The 13,311-nt window shown below is 42.9% G+C and overlaps 3 protein-coding genes across 3 annotated transcripts; 1 reads left to right on the forward strand and 2 right to left on the reverse strand.

Moving 5' to 3' along the window:
• Positions 1–3,968: 3,968 nt before the first annotated feature.
• LOC118412346 (U-scoloptoxin(05)-Sm1a-like) lies at positions 3,969–6,049 on the reverse strand. Its single transcript, XM_035815145.1, has 4 exons — positions 5,920–6,049; positions 5,377–5,461; positions 4,922–5,083; positions 3,969–4,784 (listed from the first exon to the last, which is right to left on the reverse strand). The coding sequence occupies exons 2-4, from the start codon at positions 5,441–5,443 to the stop codon at positions 4,588–4,590; spliced, it is 426 nt and encodes a 141-aa protein (XP_035671038.1). The 5' UTR covers positions 5,444–5,461; positions 5,920–6,049; the 3' UTR covers positions 3,969–4,587.
• Positions 6,050–6,272: 223 nt separating this feature from the next.
• Positions 6,273–9,166, forward strand: LOC118412344. The gene is made up of 3 exons (XM_035815142.1): positions 6,273–7,760; positions 8,017–8,144; positions 8,547–9,166. The coding sequence occupies exons 1-3, from the start codon at positions 6,363–6,365 to the stop codon at positions 9,085–9,087; spliced, it is 2,067 nt and encodes a 688-aa protein (XP_035671035.1). The 5' UTR covers positions 6,273–6,362; the 3' UTR covers positions 9,088–9,166.
• A 17-nt stretch (positions 9,167–9,183) lies between these two features.
• Positions 9,184–13,202, reverse strand: LOC118412345. Its single transcript, XM_035815144.1, has 7 exons — positions 12,663–13,202; positions 12,103–12,280; positions 11,781–11,957; positions 11,111–11,290; positions 10,842–10,994; positions 10,287–10,429; positions 9,184–9,944 (listed from the first exon to the last, which is right to left on the reverse strand). Exons 1-7 carry the CDS (start codon positions 13,091–13,093, stop codon positions 9,716–9,718), a joined length of 1,491 nt encoding a protein of 496 aa, XP_035671037.1. The 5' UTR covers positions 13,094–13,202; the 3' UTR covers positions 9,184–9,715.
• Between the last annotated feature and the right edge of the window lie 109 nt (positions 13,203–13,311).

Here is a 13,311-nt window from a genome sequence, read left to right on the forward strand (position 1 = left end):
GGCGTCAATTGCAACCGTCCAATGATATAACATGAGCATGGGCGGGGAGTACTGTTATATCATAGTAAGCTGCCACGTAAGGCCAATGTTGATTTGATAATATGAATGACATCCGCGCCAGCATCAATTTTCGGCATTATCCCCCGGAAAGTTTTAAAGCATACTGCAAGTCGCATGTAGTAGCTGCAAAATGAGCATGCCGTTAATTGTAAAACAAAATATCGAACAACGACTACTTGTGTCGTAGAACGCCAAGTCAAATATGAATATGCATCTGTGGAAAAAACATAAGAATCCATTAAAGAATCCATTGTTTGATGTACCATACTGTGTGTTCTGTCGTATTCTAATAGTTCAACCTCCCTGACCACTTGGATCTCATAACGAATGCAACTTTTTATTCAAACTTTTGTTATAGATTCGCACGCTCACCTCAGTTTTGAGCTTCCCATTGGGTGTCATCCATACAATCAAATTAGCGTGGCCTACGAAAAAAAAAACTTTTCCAACACATGTTTCAGGGTGCCAGTAGAGTCAAATTGGTAAAGTTTTGAAGGACCTTCCAATCCATGCAGAAAGAAAAGTGAGCTGTGGAAATACATATCCGGGCAGAGAAGTACAAACTCTGTCTGCACCTAGTGTTCGGAACACCCAGCATCAACTTAAATCCAGAATGACATCGAAAGATAAAATATCTGATTCATCTTGAAAAAATGCCTTAGCAAGGTAACAAAGTATGACAGAAATAGATATAATATGATGGAGGAGCTAATTATTTCAATGAAACTTCACAGAGCATCTACCAACAAGGCAGCGGCGCTTCCAAACTCGTCGCCTTTGTGTATGACTCTCCTGATCTTAAGTGACAAGTGTTGACGGAAATGCAACGGAGTCACTGAACAATGTCTTGGCGAACGACACAGAACATCACTCCGCGTATGAACGCTTTTTTCACCAATTAATCATTTCTTCAATGGACCCTTTTTTTATGTGGAAGGTTGTGGCTTACCTTGACATGCCTTCGAGCTGTGTAATTCGTCACAGTTATGTATACACCATATATGTGGAGCTAACCTCGTTGTCCGACACGAACAGATTATACAATGCGTGCCATGGTGCATCGTTATTTGCAATTAGAAATGCAACTCGCTCATAAAAGATTAAGACTAAGATGCTTACTGTGACTCATCACGGGAATCCTCTAGAGTACTAAAGCGCACGCTTGTTGCGTGATAACTGCGTTGTGTTTTTAGGGCCTAATTCCAATTCTGGTAAGCATATCTCAAAGACGATCGTCACCCTTGGCAGAACCCAAGATTGTTAATAGTTGTCCTTGGATCATGAAATGAGATCACGACTCGTTTCATGTCTTTGCTCTTTAACCTCCAAGTAAATAGAGCGTACCGTTGCGCGTTTGAACAGGCTTATTACTGAAATTACTCATTGAATGCACCGCAGTCTTGAATGAAACGTGTCGAGTTTTCAAATATCCTCTCTTTCTCACACAAGTTTCACATATAACCACTCGATTGAAACACGATTTAAACCTATGGTAGCCGGCTTATTGTTACAGTAATTTAGGATATCAAGTTTTACTCTATACCTTTACTAGTTTTGTACTCTGTGTAATAGTTGCTGCATACATACCGTGTACAATTGTCGCTCAATAAAGTTCATTCCTTCATTATTAGAGATGTAACTGTTTTATACACTACATACATGTATAGTATTGTATTCATTTTTTTTATCACTACCCCCTCCTGCTTATTCGCGGTCGGTCCCCATTTTGGACCAGTCCCTTATTTGTGGTCTGTCCCTTGCTATCCCCGAACACACGGGCTCGCTCACTTGACAGATTTCTGATCCTGCGACCATTATTCTTGTCATTTACTGAGTCCTAACAGGCTCAGTGCCCTGTCACTATCTACTCACCATATTTCTCTAGATCATTAGGAATTCGTAAACAGGGTTATTTTTGGAGGCACACTGCCTCGTCGATGGCGTAGCTTTACAATATAAATACATAACGCATATCCAACTTAATCCGAGCTATTTTGCAAGCTCATGCATCATACAAGGTTGTCGCTGCAAGACTCTGCATGTAGTTGTAGTTTCCAACCAAAGCGCTGTTCGCAGATGCGAATATTCTGTGCAGAGCAAAGAATATCAGCTGGAAGGAACATGAATCCATCAAGACCATCTATTGTTACTATCTTCCCCGAGTATCCCACAGCTTCAGACAGAGACGTGTCCAGTTTGCAGGTCACTGTCATCGCGCAAGTGAAGAAGTGATCTCTTCACTCCTCCTATGGAGACCGAGAGGAAAGACCATCTCGAGAAGGCTCACCTACCCAGCAACCATTTCCAGAGGCACCGGGATTGACACGGAGGACCTAGGAGCAGCTATGAAAGACCGGGTGCTGTGGAGAGATGTTGTGCATCGCCTCACCCCGCCCGCCAGGGACGACAGATGATTATGATTTGAATATTGACTTGACTGAGCTGAGTGATGTACGAGGCCGGGTCGATATGATGTGTGTCCTCATTTCTGTATGATAATGAAAAGCGGCTTCAAAAATATTGACGATTATCAGCGACCTAATTCTGGTGGCGATGAATGGTGGTCGTTGTTGAACGTGGGGGGGGGGGGGGGGGGGTTATCCATGCCATCATATAGGTGATATTTCTTCTTCCTGTGGGTTTGTTTTAAGTCTTTCATACAGAATCTTATTTCTCGATCCTTGGCACACCGTGACATATTTTGGAACATCAGCTTACGGGCCACAGCGTTGTGTTTTGTTCATATTTAAGTTAACTATATCTGATACCACCATACTAGTAGTGTGTGTAACATCAATGAAGTAAACATCAGCTTACGGGCCACAGCGTTGTGTTTTGTTCATATTTAAGTTAACTATATCTGATACCACCATACTAGTAGTGTGTGTAACATCAATGAAGTAAACACAACGCTGCCATGCATGATATCATTTTCATTGGCTGTTTTTCCATGACAATGCACACAAATATGATAAAAATGTCCCTCGGATCATTTACAAATCGAACAACACCGCCCAATGACACAGGTGTAACGGTGAGCGAGGCAGGGATCTGGTGGGAACACATATCAATGATTTCATGTCTCTTTAAGCTCAACGAATTATATCTGGTTTATTTTTGCCATCTGTTGAAAAGCACCATGTGAGGAAAATGCTGGACACAACGGTCTACCTGGTACATTACAAATGGACTGGAGACATTTTGAAGGACGTTTGCATTCGCATATCTCGCCATTAATCACTGATGCATTGTGGGCGGAACGTATTAGTGCGGTGACCTTTTCACATAGTAAGGTCACATCCATCAGTGTCAATCAAGGACACGACTCTGTCACGCCTTTCTGACTTCGTATGTAAATTCGTTTCATGTTGTTATTTTTTTGTATTTTTGTACACGTATATCATATGGTAAGCCCCGACCTTCCACACTATACTGTAGCTAACACTGGATATGGTAAATCAGTAGACGTTTGTGGCACGAAATGCACCCGTACTTTAATTTCTTACACAGCTACTTTCCGCAGCTGCAGTGACAATTTGGGCTATTGTGTTCATATATTTTATAGCTCTTCAATTAGATAATTTGCAGATGAATCCTAGGAGAATGTCGTGCTTCCCGATATCACCCGAAGCTAAAAGAATTAATTTCGGCAGTTTTTTTTCTGTCTTTCTTTTTTTAAATCTTGGTCAAAGTGATAAAAACAGTTTAACAATGTAGGTGCGGTCGAGTAACCGGGAACACAACATTTTCCCTAGGCCTAATATAAGCTAAGAGTTGTACTCCCAAATGGCTGTTGATGATGATATATGCTCATGAGTGTACATAGCTATAGATATTCCGTAATTTGTCAGTGAACGAAGATTGGCCAAAGGCAACTGCAGACATAAAGGCACCAAAGGGTCTTCCAGGAATGTACAGATGGATTTATCTTCCACCTTTGCGAAAATCATTTTTTCTTTAACTTTTCAAACGAGCGATAATTTGATGCCCATATTAAAGTTTTAGAACAAATTAAATGCACAGTGACCATGTTTAATAGCATATTAACTATCTTATATTCTAATGCATTCTGGTGTACCATGTTGCATTACAATGTTCTTAAATAGACGGCATATATTTACACTGTACAACTGAGAATTTAATTACCTTATCGTTGTCATGTACGAAGGATAGGTTGCATTTACCAATATAAATAATGATAGTTTTTTAAGTGTTTCTTTCAATAGGTCCCCCAAATCAATCGAACAACTATTTCATTAAAGACTGATTGCTCAATATGAACAAATATGAATTGCTTTCATATCAAAACAGTTTGTTAACATTTTCATCATCAACAAATTGAACGAAATGTTATTTGACTGAGTATATTGAATATCTAAGGCAGAATAAACACCAAATGCATAACTATGTACAACATTGATAACAAGCTTTCATTATTTGATCAAGTCCAAAATACTTTCCATACATCTCAATCTATACGTTCCGACGTATTTTTCTGCCCAGTTATCCGGCTTAGAAACCGTCAGGTTACCCCCTGATGACTTGGACCAACCCAGTTACGACTAACGGCAGGATAATAGCGAGGACCCCTGCCGGTTTGGACGCGCCGTTGCAGCCATCGCTGTTGCAAGTGGTGTAGCAGGTTTCGAAGTGGTCGTCACCCTTGCTGCAAGAGTGGCTCACCTGAATCGCCGAGCAACCACGGTCAACGGCAGCAGCCTTGTCTGCGAAGAAATATGGGATACAGATTTAGAGAAAACAAGAAAGAAAGAGAGAGAGAACTAAAAAGACTGAATGAACGAACGAATGAATGAATGGATGCAGACGAAAGAGAACGAGAGACAAAGAAAGAGACTCTCACCAGAAGATAAGCTCTTGTATGAATACTTGACGTAGCAGTACTGCTCGCCACCGGGACACTCGTACGTCTTCATGTCGTACCAGTACGGGTACATACAGTCGCTGTCTCCCATAATCTTGTATCCCCAGATCCCCACACACATGTAACACTTCCTCCCCTCGACTGTTGCCAAGAAAGAGAACATATGATTTAGTCGATGTCGTTGTGCCAGGCTGATTGTTCAACATATAGTCATAGCGGTATCAAAACACATGAGCCTCTTTCTCTAAGATGTGTACGGTTACACGTATCACATCACCAAACAGACAAAAGTTAATTCTGTAACTTCATTTTATCACAGTGCCTTTGAAGTAGATACCTGCATATTGTCCTTGGAAATATCCCAGATACCATGAAGAGCGGAAGGATAAAATGTACGAGAAATACGTATAACGAGCAAAAAATCAGAAACCTACCTGGGCGGTTGAGAATCATCATAACCAAGATTAAAGCTGAGGCAACAATGGTTTTCATGCTAGCCATGTTTTCTTCGTTTTGTGCCTGAGAAACAAAAGATAAAGGTCATGTTTACGTTGTGTTGTTGGGGATGCGTTTGTTCCATTGTCTGAATCGTTTGACCTTGAAATAGAACTGAATCTTGTCAAATACAATCACTCTTTTTCCTGACAATGACATCTATTGGCGAGGATGTTCAAAGCATGACAACAGCATACGACATTGGGTCAGTCAAAAAAAGTTTCCTTGTTATTCATGTAGAGCGAATAGACTTTCCGCGTGATTAATATAGAGCGATTAGATGTCAAGTTCTTGTTTGAAAAAAAAAATCATCAACAAATCTAAAAGATCGACCAGGAAGACTAGATGGTTTCTTTCCTTCTTTGCAGCTTCCAATCCCGGTCAGATGTTGCCATTTGTAGTTAATCGCACACACTAAAAAGTAACTATGTATACATTTGTGTGATTGATACTAGTAAGCAGTCAAATGGAAAGGAACTTACCTTTTCAGGGTCTAGAAGTTAACTTTTGCGATGTACGATAAACAGCAGTTGAGATCTTCAAATGTGAATAGAACGCGTTGGAATTCGATCGTTCGAACACGCGTTCGAAATCAATCGAACAGGTGTTCTAATTCTTTCCTTCGAATTCGTGACGTAATGAGCGCGGGAAATTCAAATTCGTAACGGAATTCATCACAAATCAAGAGTAGTCCTTCAAATCATGCAAATTTCTGAAGTTAAAGATATGCCAAACCTCACTTTGTTGAATACATTCCAACCACTGGCTGTTAAAATGTTTTTGATCGACATTTCTTTGTTTTGAGCACCATACAAATATCGAACTAAGATACACTGTATACGTAGGTTCTAAGAATCAATTCAAACTTGACTGACGGTAGCAGGTTTGAAAGTTGGCCCTCTTTGTCACGGATGCTCATTATAAAATGGAGATCCCATCGCCATCTACAGCGCCAGTGGTTCCACACGGAGATATAAACGAGCAGTCGGATCTTGAAGAAAGCATCGAAGGGACTATAGCTAAGGAGGATTGTACAGAACCACCAGGGGAGAGAGCGCCAAATGATGTCGAAGATAAACCCCCAAACTTATGTTCTGTTGAGTTAAAACAAGCTGGGTCAGGAGACTGCACCGACTTTGCGGCGTCTGTGCCTGTTGATGACAATCAATCTTTGGCAGAAAGTCATGTAGATGAGGCCTTCCTCAGTGATGAGAAAGAAGGACTGGACAATTCCGTTGATCGTGACAGGATATCCACATTACCCAGTGACACTAACTCTGAGGAAACACTCATGGTTCCCAACCCAGAACAAGAATCGGCGAGTACGGAAAATTTGGTCATTGCAGAAGACTTAGCAGAAGCGAAGGGGACGGAAGAATCAAATGAAGAGAAGTTGGGAAATGTCTCAGAGCCGTGTGCCACTCCCCAATACGACATGGGAGGCGCATGCGCCGCGCCACCGCGTACAAGGACGAGTACAAAAGATGATGCCAGAACTGTAGTTGACTTTGAAGACGAGATGGAACTTTGGTTATGGATCAATGATATCATTGATGAATGCGAGGAGGATGTTAGCGAGGAACAGGACTACACACAGCAGATGACAGAGTTGTTCTGCGAGATGTACGCAGCTGCAGAGCAAGATGGCGACCAACATAAAGATGTCGCTCCGTTGGAAACAGGAAAAAAGAGAAGTGTGGACGACATTCTTCACGAGAAACTGAAGATCAACCGACAGGAGTTTAATAGAGAGTGGTTACGCCGTGTGACCATCCGCGCGTACGGTCAACACCTCCCTCGAGGGGTGGGCCCATCAAAACTTGGACACTATTTCTTCGAGGTCCTCCCCGAGCTGTTTTCTCGCATCGCTTGGTTCGACGCCTCCTACACCCAAATAGAGATGAACAATCCTGGTGATTTCAATACTATCTCTTTGTTCATTGTTCCTGGTGTCGAGTTTTGGGGACACATTCCTCTCCCATATCCCTTGGAGACCAGGCTGAGTCTTGGGCAGCAGAAGTGCCGTCTTGAAGAACTGGCTCTCTGGACTGAGTACAATCGCAAAGGTTTCGCCAAGACGTTCTTTTCCGTCGCAGACAAGTACAAGCTTCCAAAATTCTGGAAAGCTCAAGTTGCCAACTTCGATAAGGTTGTTCTGGTGGTGAGGGAGAGAATTGCAGAGATGAAGAAAGTCAAGAAGAAGGATCTGAAGAAGTTGGCGCCACAGAAAACATTTCAGCAGGTGTTTGAGGCTGCTTACGAGAGCCTCAGTAAGGCATGCGAGAAACTACTGTGCCCTAAGTGCAACCGCCAATTTAGAGAGGTTCGTCTATGTATCATGATACATTTTATCTCTGTTGAATTATTTTTTGTCCCATTGTCGCACAATACACGAAGGAATCACAAAATATTGCTGGATAGTGGATACAGGTAAAATTCTGACAGCTACGTTGACGAGTCAAGGCTACAGTACTCCAAAGTGCCCGTGCACCACTAATGCTAGTTCTGATTTATACTTATTCCTACATGTATCTGTATCTATTTGTGGAGTTAACAAAGTTTGCAATTGGATTTTCTAGGCGGTTGCTTTCGAGGCCTGTGGACATGAGCTGTGTACCGGCTGTGTAGCCGACTGTCTCCGCTCCCAAGCTCCCTGTCCTGTCTGTCACACAACACTGAAGGGCACGCGCTTTCTACCGGTCTGGAGGTGAGTAGGAATCTTTTATTAGCTTTGCTAAGATGGTATGGCTGTAGATGTGTGTTTCTATGTAAGCAGAATACATGTACCTCGAGAAGCTGTGGATCGGTGGGTCGGGGCAAGGAGGTTATATTCAGAATATAACCTCCTTGGTCGGGGTGTTGGCGACAAGAAGGTCAAGTTTGACAATGGGTCGTCTAGCTGCCTTCTACGGTACTGCAGTATCAAAACTTCCGGGTTTGAGATTTTGTGTTCTGGAAGTGCTATGGTCATCATTTGTGAGTAGTGAATAGCGCTGTTCCTGTTTGTCTGTTTTTTAATAGACCTGCATTATCAATCGACATTCAAACGGACCGATATGTTTGGTGCAGCGAGTGTTACATCTTTTGAATTTCTTATACATATATATAGATTCCAATGGTACGACGAAGGAATAAAACTAGGGGAAGGACAGAACCAGGAGACACCAGGCGGCTACCCAGAGTCAGATTGTCCAACAAGAACGATGGGTTTAGTGAAGACGGGTGGCGCAAAGGTTGTTGACGGCTCCCAGAATGATGCAGAGGGTCGACACAAAAAAGACACGGAAGTTGGCGACGACACCTGGGAAGATGCCGAGGGTCAACAAGAAGTTGGCACGGAGATTGTCAAAGGCTCCCCAAAAGATTCCGACGGTGGCCACGAAGCTGACGCGAAGGTTGTCGACGACTCTCCGAAAGACTCGGAGAATCAACACTCTACGGAAGACTCGGAGAATCAACATTCTACGAAAGACTCGGAGAATCAACACGATGAAGGCGCGGAGATTGTGGACGACTCTCTGGAAGTCCCCGAAGGTCGACTAGAAGATGATCGAACCGAGATTCCAGAGCAGGACATCGGCGACAGCTTCCAGTCCTTGAGTGTGGATGATGACGGAATAGAAGCACTGCCAACCGCAAAGTGTGGCTGATATCATCGTTTAGCATATATCTATCAGCTAGGATTCCTTTCTATATTAAATGGAATTATGTTGAAATTTTCACCCTCAAGACAAGGCTCTGGTCTGTTTAACTTTTAACTCTTTTTATTTACTTATTCCCAAAACACGTAGTTTATACACTGACACTGTACCTATTACACTAACTATTATCTAACTTATTAAATAACTATAACCAATTCGATTGTAAGTACACTGTATACGTATATAACAACACTTCCATGGCATACAGAGTTCAAAGTAAATGTGTCAATTTATTCTATGACATTTAATACATTGTTCTACTTTCTACCTATGGCATATTTTAATTCTTTATTTGAGCAAACATTAATGTTAGTCCGTCTACATGTACATATAACAGGAAGTACTTTGTCGTCAGGAAGACGTTTGGAAGCTTAGATATCGATCAAAAGCATCAACTCCAACTTGTTTTACATTAACAGGTCGATATCATTTTCACGAATGGAACAAGAATACGCCTCCAATTCAAACCTTTTTCAAGTTTCAGTCAACAACATAATGCAAGAACGCATCCTAAAGAAAAAAAAAAGTGCTACGTAGTAGTAACCCGACATTAACACGAGGCTTATGTATGACTACATTAGATGCTGACCCTGCGGCAGCGGCGTGCTAGGCGCATGTTCTCCACCTCGGCACAGATCTGCGCAGCCGTATCCAGGTCCATGTTGTTGATCTCCAACCAGCGCAGGAAAGCCTCCATGTTGGCGTTCTTCTGTTCGCATGCGTGGCACAGATACATCTTGCACTCGTCACACACGAGTAGTCCCTCGCTAGAGCGCGACTTCTCGTCCAGCCACAGCCAAGTGAACCTGTAGGGTCGGACAAACCAAAGGATGTCATATCCGGGTTGCGATAACGTTCGATACGGGTGTTCCGGACCGTGTGATATCTCGCAGTATCACATGGGCCGCGTAACACGTGTAAAGACTACAATGAGACTGTCTGATAGATTTGATACTTCTATTCTCGGTGTCAAACGGTTTAGTTTTAGTTTTTAGTTTTTTTGCAACGTGTATTTGAAACAAATTTTTGAAAGATACCTAGCTAACAGACAACGTTCAAACCTTAGCATGTGTGGGAAAAGTACACAAAAAACGGACGTTCGGCATTACCAAGCCATGGAAATCAATAGATGATGACACCTTTACTACCTGAGAACTGGCTGCAGGTCTGTCTCCACATTCACAACCTCTTTACAGGTGGGGCAGAACTTTGTCGTCTTGGCAGTCGATGTCAGCCATTGGTCAAGACAGGAGGAGCAGAACACGTGACCACATCCCACCAGCCCCATGGCCTGATGGGAAGTAACAGAAAAAGACAGTTGATAGTTAGTCCATAGAGAGCAGAATCTCAGCTTTAAAATGTTGAGCTTTGTTTTAGAGGTACTGTCGATCGTGTATCTAGTTAATTTTGTGATTTAGTTATCGAGTAATGAAATATCTGTTTTGACCCTATATCGCGATGTTTTCTCGGCTAAGATAAAAAGAACATCAACAAAACAAGCAAACGTACAAACAAACTTTAGATTAACATCCTTTATCACATGTTAATATTTCGGTGACCAAGGAAACCATTGACATGTAGGAATAAATAAGTGACGTAAGGATATGAAATTGTAGACTTATGTCCATTGTGCTGAAAAGCTATCAACACGAAAGACAATCAGTCATTACAGCTAAACAGTTTTAAAACATTGACACACGTACCTTGTTTAAGACTTCGTGGCACAGCAAACACTTGAGGTCGGTGTCGACAGCCTCCACTAAGATATTCTCTACTTCTGTCGCCACCTCGTGGAGATCCTGTTGTACTGCAGGCTTGGTCAGTATGTCCTCAGGCAGGGCTTTGGCGTCCTCCACCTACAGGTACAACAAAACACTTTTCTGTCAACTGTATTGGAACACTGTCGGGAAAAATCTGTCGGATTCTTAGAAATATAAGTTGATTGTTATTCAATCCTCCGCTATTACTTTACCTTCCTCTGCAAGACGAAGATGAGTCGATCAAAGTTGGCCAGTGGTTTTTTCCAGAACCTAGGCAAGGCGTAGGCGTCCGCTACCGGGAAGAAGTGTTTCTCGAGCTCCCTGCGATAATAGCAGGCCAGGTCTAACAGCTCCTCTCTCTTCTTCCGCTGTTGTTCCACAGTGTGAATGTCCTGTAAGAGGGGTGGGGTGGATTTTGAGTTGGGGTGATGATATGGGGAGGAGGTTGCGTTTTCTATGGTATGAATCAGAGGTTAACTCTACTGATTAAGGCCCCGTTCATACCAGGGTTCACCCCACAGCGAATCCGGATAAATCCACCTCCAGATGTGGATTCGGCGTATCCGGATATATCCCATAAAGATCCGGATTCGGACCGTTCATACCAGGGTTCGCGAATCCGGATTCACCGCGAATCAGGATATATCCTGATACGCGAATCCTAGTATGAACGGGGTGTAAGACTACCATATATGTCCGATCCAAAAGCAACCACATGTAATTTTGTTGACAAGTTGATGAATACACAGACATCCAGACAATTTTAAGATTTAAACTAAAAATCAAGTTCTAAAGTTGTTTTTCAAAGTTGAGACTTTCAAGTTGTGTTTCGCTATTCAGTAGCTAATTACACATGATTGTATGTATACTATTGATGGTTACCGTGAATGGCTTCGGTAGGGAACTCTTGTCCCGGAAGTGCCCGTTTGGCACGAGGAAGAGTGAAACGTCCACGTCCACCTGGGGGTCATTGATCTCGATCTGTGCGTAGCGGGCATCGAACCATGCGGCCTTCCTGAACATTGCAGGTAAGATGGTGTAGATGAACTCCACCAAAACCTGGAATCAGACATGCAAGCACTGATTTATGTGAAATTAATAAGAATCCTATGTGTATTGAAAAATAATATTACAATGTCAACTTTTACGATGAATATTGGCTGTTTACGTCTTACGGGAAAACACAAGATCTCTTCCCATCTACCTCTTGGTCTACGGGGAAGTCCTCCCCATACAGTTCTTCGATGATACGTCTGCGGATTTCCCGGTCTTCCTCCAGGGTCAAGGGCTTGGTGGCCACGTCTACGCCCCTCTCTGCACGGAACTCCTCCTCTATCGCACGTACAACCACCTGCTCCCAGTGCCAAAACTCCGCCTCACTCCTGAGCGCACGAGAGAAAAACGAAGTCGAAATAAATGAGTGAGGCCTTGGTTTATTGCAGTATCAGGGTTACAATCTAAAACAAAACAAAGCAACACGTAGATGGCAGACGTTGGCCCCTTACCCATACTGCTTTGTGAACCCTCCAATCAAACTCATAAAACTTGAAAGCATTAATGTTAACACTTCATTTATTGTGGCAGACAGAACACAGGGAGACAAACAGATACACTGGCTTATGCAATACTTCTTGGGATGAACCCAAAAAAAAAAAATGAAAAAGAGCTGAGGTAATGATTATGATGTGGCGATGAATCGGACGATAAGTCAAAAGTGAAAGGTTTTCACAGCGGTCTCACCGACTCCCCCCAACATTCACTTACTTAAAAGTTTGGATCCTTTTTCTTGGGAAAGCGACTGCGCCTTCGTCCTCGGCGCTGCTGTCCAAGGAGGTCGATGCGCTTGTCTCAGACTCGAGATCGTCCTCTGACTCAAATGACTCTCCGTCGTCTTTCACCGAGAGAAAAGCCAGCTCCCGGCGACATGCTTCCTCTTGGGCAGCATGGACTATCTCAGAAACGAAGTCTTCCAGCATCTGTGCACTTTCCTCGATCTCCTGCTGATCTGACACAGCGCAGTTGTTGGGGACAGCGTCCTCTTCAAGGTCTTCAACGATAATGTCGGAAATCTGGCTGCTGTCTCCTCCAGGACCGCTCGGCGGCGTGGTTGAACGCGTTTCCTTACTCTTGCGCATCTCCTCCAACGCGGCTGAAACTCCAGCAGCCTGAGCAGGAAAAACATCCGACTCCTCCATGGCTCACTTTTCAAGAGAACAAAGCAAATAACAAGTCGTGAAACCCCCAAAGAAAATATGGCGGTTTGTCTTTGAGTTTGCTAACACTGTTCGAAAAAGAGAATATTGTTCCAATGGAACTTTCGAACCAGCGAGTTACCATTCCGTTTATACGTGGCGGGAAATTTGAACTGATTATGAGTAGAGGAGAGATGGTTGGAAACATGAAGGAAAATGGG

The sequence above is a fragment of the Branchiostoma floridae genome, chromosome 3, assembly GCF_000003815.2.
Source record: "Branchiostoma floridae strain S238N-H82 chromosome 3, Bfl_VNyyK, whole genome shotgun sequence".
Lineage (NCBI taxonomy): Eukaryota > Metazoa > Chordata > Leptocardii > Amphioxiformes > Branchiostomatidae > Branchiostoma > Branchiostoma floridae.